The 9,840-nt window shown below is 49.4% G+C and overlaps 3 protein-coding genes and 1 pseudogene across 3 annotated transcripts in view; 3 read left to right on the plus strand and 1 right to left on the minus strand.

Moving 5' to 3' along the window:
* The window catches only part of LOC123159863 (ribosomal RNA small subunit methyltransferase), a 2,318-nt gene extending 929 nt beyond the window's left edge, over positions 1-1,389 (plus strand). The window contains exon 2 of the mRNA XM_044577676.1: positions 459-1,389. Within this exon, the coding sequence (XP_044433611.1) occupies positions 459-1,208 (750 nt within the window). The 3' untranslated portion in view covers positions 1,209-1,389. The remainder of the gene's footprint in view (positions 1-458) is intronic.
* A 585-nt stretch (positions 1,390-1,974) lies between these two features.
* On the plus strand, positions 1,975-3,605 carry LOC123161744 (uncharacterized). Its single transcript, XM_044579543.1, has one exon. It carries the CDS (start codon positions 2,070-2,072, stop codon positions 3,009-3,011), a length of 942 nt encoding a protein of 313 aa, XP_044435478.1. The 5' UTR covers positions 1,975-2,069; the 3' UTR covers positions 3,012-3,605.
* A 523-nt stretch (positions 3,606-4,128) lies between these two features.
* LOC123162476 (probable WRKY transcription factor 70) lies at positions 4,129-5,651 on the minus strand (annotated as a pseudogene).
* A 406-nt stretch (positions 5,652-6,057) lies between these two features.
* On the plus strand, positions 6,058-8,059 carry LOC123158061 (uncharacterized). Its single transcript, XM_044576199.1, has 4 exons — positions 6,058-6,691; positions 6,977-7,102; positions 7,184-7,532; positions 7,618-8,059. Exons 1-4 carry the CDS (start codon positions 6,181-6,183, stop codon positions 8,057-8,059), a joined length of 1,428 nt encoding a protein of 475 aa, XP_044432134.1. The 5' UTR covers positions 6,058-6,180.
* Positions 8,060-9,840: the final 1,781 nt, after the last annotated feature.

The raw sequence follows: 9,840 nt of genomic DNA on the forward strand, positions 1-9,840 counted from the left end.
CCCAGTAGCTGAGTTAGTAAGTGCTACATAGCGATTGTTCCTGTCAACCCAGAGCAATAGCAATACATGTATGAGGGAGTTTTGCTCCACCAACTGACAATTTCCATATTCTTGATTGTCAAAGTTACTAAGCACTGTTGCATATATTATTGTGAATAATTGTAGCGCAATACACTATGACTGGTCACCTAATATAGGGTACTATTGGTGTGTTAGGAGAACTAAGATTGTCTTGATACGATGGCATGATTTATAGTTTAAAAATAAACTGTGAATTTTGATTATAATAAACAGCGATGAATGCGTTATGGTAGTGCTGATAACTATGGGAAGGGGAGACAAAACGAAAAAACAATCAAGCTTACATCAAGTCCACTCTCTTTCATGAATCTTCAGCTATAATTTGAACCAAACGTTTGTTAATAAAAATGTGTATATTCTTGTGAACCATAATGCAGGTTATCCAAGGAGATGTTCTTAAATGTGATCTTCCGTACTTCGATATCTGCGTGGCAAACATCCCATACCAGATATCGTCCCCCCTTACATTCAAGCTTCTGTCACACCGTCCGATCTTCAGGTGTGCTGTGATCATGTTTCAACGTGAATTTGCCATGAGACTTGTAGCACAGCCTGGAGACACTCTGTACTGCCGTCTGTCAGTGAACGTGCAGCTCCTATCTCGCGTGTCACATCTGCTGAAGGTTGGGCGGAATAACTTCAGGCCTCCACCCAAGGTAGATTCTTCAGTTGTTCGCATCGAGCCAAGGAAACCCCTCCCTCCTGTCAGCTTCAAAGAGTGGGATGGACTTGTAAGGATTTGTTTCAATCGGAAAAACAAAACTCTGGGCTCCCTTTTCAAGCAGAAGCGCGTCCTTGAGTTGCTAGAGAAGAATTACAAGACAATGCAATCTCTCCAACTTGCCCAAGAATCTGAAATGGGCGAGGAGAAGATGTCACCTGATGATGTTGCGGTGCTAGCCAATATGGTCGAGGACCTGAGCATGGAGATGAGTGATGAGAAAGAGGACGACGACATGGAAATGGATGATGCTGACGTGGCAGATGGCCGTGCTAGCTTCAGAGAAAAGATTATGGGTATATTGCAGCAGGGTGATTTTGCAGAGAAGAGGTCTTCCAAGCTGAGCCAAGTTGATTTCCTCTACTTGCTGTCTCTGTTCAACAAAGCAGGTATACATTTTTCGTGAGGGCCCGCTTAGTCAGCTAGCTTGAGATGGATCTTGAAAAGCCATGTTTATTTTTTGGTTTATGTTATGTAAGTCCTATATAAGTTAAAAGTCATCTTTGTGATATTGTGCTCTGAAATATTTTCGACACCGTCGATTTTGCCCCTGCTTTAGAAAATAATTCCAAGGAAAGATGTTCAAACCGTGTCGCCAATACATATATGCTCGCATTTTGTATGGTTTGATATTATTCCCCTTGTTGAGGGTGCGATGCAGATGCAAGTTTAGTTGCTACTACTCCCTCCGTTTCTAAATATTTGTCTTTTAAGACATTTCAAATGGATGACTACATACGGATGTATATTGACATAGTTTAGAGTGTAGATTTACTCATTTTGCTTCGTATGTAGTCACTTGTTGGAATCTCTATAAGGACAAATATTTAGGAACGGAGTATTTCTGTATTTCGTATTCAGAATCAAGCTGAATTATCGAATCTCATATTTAGGAACGGAGTATTTCTGTATTTCGTATTCAGAATCAAGCTGAATTATCGAATCTCTCGTTTACTAGGAGTAGGTGCCAAGGTTATTAGGAGTAGGACACGTGGGCAAAAGATGAGGGGTCAAGGGTCAACACCGTTGAAGTCGAAGCAATAATGGAGGATTACCTCCCGGTCTTGCATCTCTGCCACGTTGATAACCGCAATCGCGCCACGTCTTGCCTCTCACACAGGATATACATCAACCATGCTCGTATGTATGACCGTCTTTGTCTCGCTGTGACGCACACCTTCTCCATAGCAAGAAAAACCCATGGAGATTGCCGTCTCCGCGGTGGCAAGCGAGCGAGTCATCAACGTATGTATGACCGTTGTACTTCATGTTCGGCCGCCGGGTCGAGAGGCAGCGAGTCATCAACGTATTGATGCAGGACGGCCACCCGCCACCCGGGGCTCCGACCGTGCTGCCCATCATCGGCCGTCGCAGAGTGGGCAAGAAGACGCTGGTGTGGAGCGTCTGCTCCGACGACCGGATCCGCTCTCGCTTCCCTTCCATCCTCCACGTCGACGGATGCGAGATTCAGAGGATCGACCGTCGCAGGTTTGCTACTACTGTGAGGACTTTGATCGTCGTTGAGGTCCGGTCGGACGTCGATGACAGGGAGTGGCACGAGTTCCTCTCGCTGCTCCAAACTGTCACCGGCGCAGGGAGCAAGGTGGTGATCCTAAGCCGGCTCGAGAGGCTAGCGAGGTTTGGAACCGTGAACCTCGTCCGGATCAACAGCTTCTCACGAGAGGAATACGGCTACCTTTTCAAGGTCCTCGCGTTCGGGAGCTCCGACCCGGCGGACCACCCGCGGCTGGCGCTGATAGGGAAGGAGCTAGCGACGATGATGGAGGGGTCCCTCGTGCACCTCAACGTCTACTCGAGCGTGCTGAGGAACAACCTGAACGTTCAGTTCTGGAGCCGCGCTCTGAAGCTGTACCGAACGGTGATGGAGGCTAACCTGTCCGTCTTCGGTGACCGCCCGAGGGCTCTTCTTGACAGAGGCAGCACCGTTGATATCACCAGGTTCTCGGCGGCGGCGGCGGCGGCTACCCCGCTTCGATTTGTGCTGCTGATCGGTGGAAGGGGCTCTTCCGGGCCAGGTGAGCTCCCCAGGATGACATTTGGAGATATAATAGCGGGCTCTGTTGTTCTGCCGATGAAGTTTGAGCTGGTGTGGGAATCTCGGTTGCCCCCTTACACTGTTATCTCCGGCACTTGTGTCGCAGAGGAGCCTCGACACTCGGTTTCACCCACAAGGAAACGTCGTAGATGATGTATGCTTCTGCAGGCCATTACCGTGCCAGGATTTCTTCCTCCTGATGTCAACTTTTACTGAATGTATCACTTTCCGTAGCATAGTATACTGCAAATAAGTGGCGCTATTCTTGCTCGTATCTGTTCGCCGGGCGATGCGGGCCTGCTCCTCCGCTCAGCTCTCACCACGTTGGCCGCCTTCTCTTTGGCTAGCCGCTCGGACTCCTCGAGCCTGAGCCGCAATGCCTTGCAGTTCTGCAGCGGGGACGGTGGGCATCTGTCTTGGACGTGGTCGACCGGCGGATGACATCGCGGGCGATCCCCTCCTCCGACTCGGAAGGCAGGACAACCGACATTATCTGCACGGCCCGCAGATGTCCAGCTAGTTCCGACCCCGGACGAAGCACGGATGGTGCGAGGTAAGGGATTACAGCGGGGGTCGGGGCGGCGCCCGTCCGTTTCGTCTCCGGCGGCCCTAGGATCATGGAGTAGTGGTGGACCTCGGTCCTTGCGGACGGGAGGGATCTTTCTTCGTTTTTAATTGTTTTTATGAGTTCGTTTAGGGTTTGTGTCTTGTTCAGGTAGACGAGACGGTGGCGACTCCTTGATATGGAATTAGGTTCTCTCCGCATGGCCCCGTTCTGCTAATGTGTCTAGCGTCGTAAAAGGGTGTGGAGGTGTGTCTCTCGCGGATCTCGCGAGATTCGGTCGGTGCTTGTCTTTGATGAATCCGTTCTTTGTTTGTTTAAGTTCATGTGTCTACATGTTGGATCCTTTCGATCTATACTTCACTTCATCGGCAATGGTTGATGCTCTGGTGTGTTGGTCTAATGGGTTCTTAGCACAACGACTTCTTGACTGTCTATTGCAACAAGTTTGACCCGGCTTCGGTGAGAGAGGGATGATAGGGCTGATGACGGCGGCATGCTTTCGGCTTGCTCCAGTGCTTGTAATCGTCGCTAGCTGGTCTACGAACATGGATTAATTATTTATGTGTTTTTTTATTGCCATAGCATGACAAATATATCAAAAGTTTTTTCAGAAAAAAGAAGAGAGGATAATTCTTCAAACTAAGGATGGGAAGTTCAGAAACATGAAGCTAAAATTAACATAAAGTCGTGGTGTGGAGTGCAAAATATACTGAAAATTTCTGTTCACTTCTCAGTCACTTCGGAGAGACAAAAACATAGTCTCAACTAAGACAATACCCAACTTGCAGCTTCTAATTGTCATGACACGAAAATAAACTGTACAAACTAAACTACGACGCGCAGTGGTTGCCGCTCACGAAGATCGAAGATCTGCGCAGCCATTATTTCGATTTACACGCGACGAGTCGATCGATCCTTGGGGCGCCTCCCGATCCACAGCTCGACCGATCAATGATCGAGTACGTACGACACTAGGTCCCCGAGGGCCGCATAGTCATCAAGGTACTCTCCAAAGCTAACGGCGCCGCCGTATTGCCGGGTGGACGTCACGTCTCCCTGGTCGGGCCAAGTAGGCGGCGGTGCTGTGCAGGGCTGAGCTCCCGGGGGTGCGGCTGCTCAGCACCTCCTCCTGGTCGCCGCTGTCAGGCTTCATGCCCTGCAGGCCGGACCCCGTCGCCGTGCTGGTGGTGGTGCCATGGGTAGCGGTAGCGGCGCTGCCGGGCGCGAAGCTGATGAGGTGGCAGCCGGCGTGCAGGCCTTGGGCGGCGCCGGTCAGGTGGTGGAGGACGTGCGGCGCCGCGGCGGCGGCGGCGGGGTCCCGGCAGGTGTGCACGCCGATGTAGGTGACCCTGAACATGCCCTCGTCGTCGTCGCAGCGCTGGACCTGCCGCTGCGCCGCGCACTGCTGGTCGTACTTGTGCGTGCACCGGAAGTAGGCCCTGCGGCAGAAACACGTTCGTTCATGGCGCTTGTCAGTTGACGGAGACCCGTCGACGTCGTCGAGGGATTAATATTAATTGTAGGCAGGGTTAGTTGTTGCAGAGTTCACACGTAGGTGGGAGCACCATTGCCATCCCATTTGGTGGTTTTTTAGCAGTTTATTAGTAGTGATAAAATCATTGGAGGGCAGGGAAGAAACGTACCTCGAGTGCTTGGAGTTGTGTATCTCCTTCTGCCCGTACTTGCGCCATGCCTGCCCGTCGTCCAAGCTCTTCATGCTCTTCGTGACCACGGACGATTGCTGGGTCCTGCAACGCCAAAAAGGAGAAGCAAATTTTGCAAACATCCATTAGTCACGTCACGTGGCTAAGCAAATATGCAGTTAATTAGTGAGAGAGACATACTTATATATAAGAATCATGAGCTGGAGCCTCTTCTCACCTTCTCCGGCAGGCCCTCCCGTTTCCTCCGGCGGCGGCGGAGGCGGGCTTCCTCTTCCCGCCGCCGCTGGCGCCGTCGGTGACCTCGCTGTGCACGTCCGAGGACCTCTCGCTGGCGCTGGCAGCGGCCGCGGCCCTGGCGGCGTGGATGGCGCGAGAGAAGGCGTGGAGGATCTGGTCCACGATGAGGCCGCTGGCCTTGGGGGAGTCCCGGAGGAGGCCCTGCAGCTGCGTCGCGAACTCCCGCCCCTTGATCAGGTCATCCGTCACTCGCGCCAACGGGGTCTCCATGGACATGTACTACAGTCTGCAGTACGTCGCTCGAAGCACAAGCACGCAGTACTACACTGGAACACTCTCCCGCTTTAGCACAAGGCCACTGGAGTAGCCAGCCAGCCAGTGATATGGTATGGAGCAGCAAGGCGAGGGCAGGGGGGAGCTCGAGGGAGGAAGGTTCGTACTCCCTCCATCACAGTATATAGGGCGTCGATGGCGTCGCTCTGGGACCAAGGTGCCTTCTGATAGGCAGGGATTAAGGAGTCGATTGTGCTGCGAAATTGATGGCAAGGCGCCTAATGAATCGCTAAAATGACGCTTGGTAACCTCCCCGTCCAATAAAAACTGAAACAGAGCGCATGCATTGGTGGAGCCGTTTCTGAGCGAAATTTTAGCGGGTTTCTTCCTCCTCCCGCGCCATTCCTTCCTCCTCCCGCGCCATTCCTTTCTCCCCCGCTCGGTTTCCATCTCCCGCCGATCTGCTGCCAAATACAAAACGAAAATTTCGGAGTTCAAAGCTCCCGCCGATCCGCTCTATAATTAGCTGCGGCGATGGAGGGACACGTACAAACAGCATCTTCTCTCCTCCCTCCTCTCTCCAATGGCGCTGCCGCAGCAATGTGCAGATCGCCGGCCTCCTCCTCTTGGCCTCCGTGGGCTTTCTAGGGTTGCTTTCCAGCCGAGATCGCCGCCGCCCGGAGGTCTTCCTCCTCTTGGTCTCACCGGACGCTCTGGTGCTCCTTCCTTCTCCATCGGCACGGCAGGTTTTGAGCGTCTTCCTCCTCCTACAACTTTGCCTCGACGGCGCGTCGGCCTCACACGCCCATCTCGCGCTCCGGCACCTAACGAGGCCGGTTCCTCGAACTGGAGTGCCTCCGTCGGTGAGGCCGGTACAGGCAGCGGAAGGTTTGTGGGGTTTCACCTCATCAATGGCAGCGGCGGGATCTCGTTTGGCGGTGGCGGTGGCGGCGTGATCTCGTTTGGCAGTGGCGGTGGCGGTGGCAGCGGGATATCGTTTGGCGGCGGCGGCAGCGAGTCCCTGGACTTCACGTTCAGAACCGGCGCCGGTGCCAATCGGAGTGAAGGATCCTCCCATGGTGGAAGCAGAGAAGGTAAACCCTAGAGACCCTATAGTCTCATAGATCATGCAATTTTTGTCTGTCACTTTGAATCAAGATTAAACCCTAGTTGTTTCGTTTGATGTTGATGGAGTACTCATGTTTCTGTTACTCCATGAGAATTGCATGTTTCTGTTGATGGAGTACTCATGTTTCGGTCATGATGGACTACTCATGTCCAGATCAATAGAGATAATTGTTTCTAAAATCACATAAACAGTCATTTTCATGCACATTTGTTTCTAAAATCACATGGTTACTATGCTTCATTTTCACAAGGTATTGGTGGAAATGAGGGTACCATTGGCTACCGAGGGCCTGGATACAACCCAAATTTTTCACATGCCGACGAATACCCTCCTAGTCAAGAGGCTGTTCAAACCCAAAGACAACCTATCGATTTGAGTAAGCTCATTTAGCACATTTTTGTATTTCACTAACCTTCCATATTTTTTGTTTGTCTAATTATTTTTCCAATGCATCTAGATGTTTTGTCGAACAAGGAGACAAGAAGACAGTACCGTATCGATGATAGGCGTCACATATATACTGAGATCATTGCCCGTAATGGTACGGGTAATAGGTTGAAGCATGGAGTTTCTAAAGCTGTTGCACTAGCTTGTAAATGTCCTAGGAGGATAGTGCAAAGGGTATGGCAGGAGGCTAAAAAAGGTGGCGGCATTACTGGGGTAAAAAACAATCGGAAGCTCAAATCAGGAAGGAAGAAGATTAATTTTGACATAGATGCATTGGAGGCCATCCCACCTGGAGAGAGAACAACATTAGAACAAGTTGCTGGACATATGAACGTGTCAACTTCCACTGTTTGGCGGAAGTGAGTGTTATACATTCATATATGTCAATTTTTTACATGTCAAATGTCTATGTCATTGATATATTGTTGTTATATTTTCTTGTAGGTTGAAGATGAAGGAAATTAGACGAATAACGAGTGAATTGAAGCCTGCCTTGACTGCTGCAAATGAAAGGGCTCGTGTGGAGTATGCTCTAAAGCATCTTGAGCCATGTAGCCTAACGTCCCTAGGCGGTATCAAACCCACATTTAGGGCTGATATGGATGTGGTTCATATAGATGAGAAATGGTTTTATCGCACGCGGAAGACCCAGAACATGTATTTGAGCCATAGAGAGAATGCACCACACCGGGAATGTAAACATAAAAACCACATTCAAAAAATTATGTTCTTGTCCGCAATGGCTAGACCGAGGTATGATGCTCAAGGCAATTGTGTTTTTGATGGCAAGATTGGGGTTTGGGCTTACACAGAAATGGTGCAAGCTCAAAAGAAGAGTCAAAACAGGTTCGCACTTGTTTTTGCTACTACTCCTACTTTGTGCTAAATTTTTATGTGCACATTATTTACTTTGTTTCTATATCCATAAGGTTGAGAGGGACATGGGAGCTCAAGCCTTGCCATACAGTGGACAGGGAGAAAAGTCGGGAATACTTAGTGAAATACGTACTGCCGGCTATAAAGGAAAAGTGGCCTGAGAGCGATAGATGGAACACCATCTACGTACAGCAAGACAATGCTAGGACTCATATAAAACCAGATGATCCACTTTTTTTGCAGGAAGCTGCTAGGGGTGGTTGGGATATTAGGATGATATACCAACCACCTAATTCTCCCGACACAAACATATTAGATCTTGGTTGGTTTGCCTCAATTCAAGCCATGTTCCATAGAAAGATGCCCAAGACCCTAGCCGAGATTGTCCAAAAGGTCTTGCAATGTTCCATTTGAGTATTTATATTTTATTTGTGATACATAGCTATTTGCTTATGTAATGATTTGAGTTTTCTTGCTGTTATGTGTCATAGGTTAATCAATCCCTAGCTGAGTACCCCCATCAAAAGCTCAACAGGATCTGGTTGAGTCATCAAGCGTGCATGAGAGAGATCATCAAGCACAAAGGGTCTATCCACTACGCAGTTCCTCACTTGAAGAAAAAAGCATTAGAGAGACAAGGACTTCTCCCGGTTCGTTTGACGATTGATCTAGAATATGTTGAGCAAGCAATTGAGTTCTTGAACTCAACATGATTTGTACTGCTTCATGTGATGGTGCTACTATTCGAGTATTAGTTTCATTAATCTTATAAAAAAATTGTGGAGTGTTTTGAACTGAAAATTTACACCGTAGGGTTTATCATGGAACCATTTTCATATAACATTACATGACAAGATCATATAAAACAGCTCTTCATATAAGATCATATAAAACCATATTCATACTCATTTTCTTACATAAGATCATGTAATGTTGTAAACTTGAAACATATATAACCATTACAACTCACTTTTTTTTCATCATCCGGCGAATCTAAACTTGACTATCCGGCACATTATGCGCTTTCTTTTCCTCCTCGAGATAGATAGATGGGTTGCGACGGCACCTTATGCATATCCCATCTTTGTTTATCGCCGCCGTAATCGCACAATCCTTGCACCAATAATTGTCACACAGGCAAGGATTTCCACACGAGGTGCAAGAACGTAAATCTTTTGGAACCGGGAGCCTACACCCCGAGCAAAGGAATATAGAAGCCTCACCACGGATGCCACACTTGAGGCACAAAGCCGGATGAATGCACACCTCACAAGTTGAGGTCGGGTTGGAGTAGGTTTTGCGTACCATCTCTTGCTCTTGCACCATCTCCTTCATGGCATGAACTTCCACCACGCCTTGCACCTCCTCCATGGCAGCAACCTCCACCACGCCTTGCACCTCCTTCATGGCAGCAACCTCCACCACGCCTTGCACCTCCTTCATGGCAGCGACCTCCACCACGCCTTGCACCTCCTTCATGGCAGCAGCCTAGGGAGCCGAAGGAGAGAGAGAAGGAGAAACTGAAAGAGAGCAAACTCCACCACGCCTTGCACCTCCATGGCAGCGGTTTTATACATGTTGCATGCGGGAGCCGAAGGAGAGAGGGAGGGAGAAACTGCATGCGGGAGTAGGTTCATGTTCACACTTGCATGCCTCACATGCACTCATGTTCACACCTGCATACGGGAGGCAAAAGAATTCATGTTCTCACTAGCCAAACCATGCATGCGGGAGTACTAATGCTAAGTAATTAATAGCCTAATTAAGGAGGTACGCCCTATTTCAAAGGGA

Source organism: Triticum aestivum, chromosome 7B (genome assembly GCF_018294505.1).
Source record: "Triticum aestivum cultivar Chinese Spring chromosome 7B, IWGSC CS RefSeq v2.1, whole genome shotgun sequence".
NCBI classification, from domain to species: Eukaryota; Viridiplantae; Streptophyta; class Magnoliopsida; order Poales; family Poaceae; genus Triticum; species Triticum aestivum.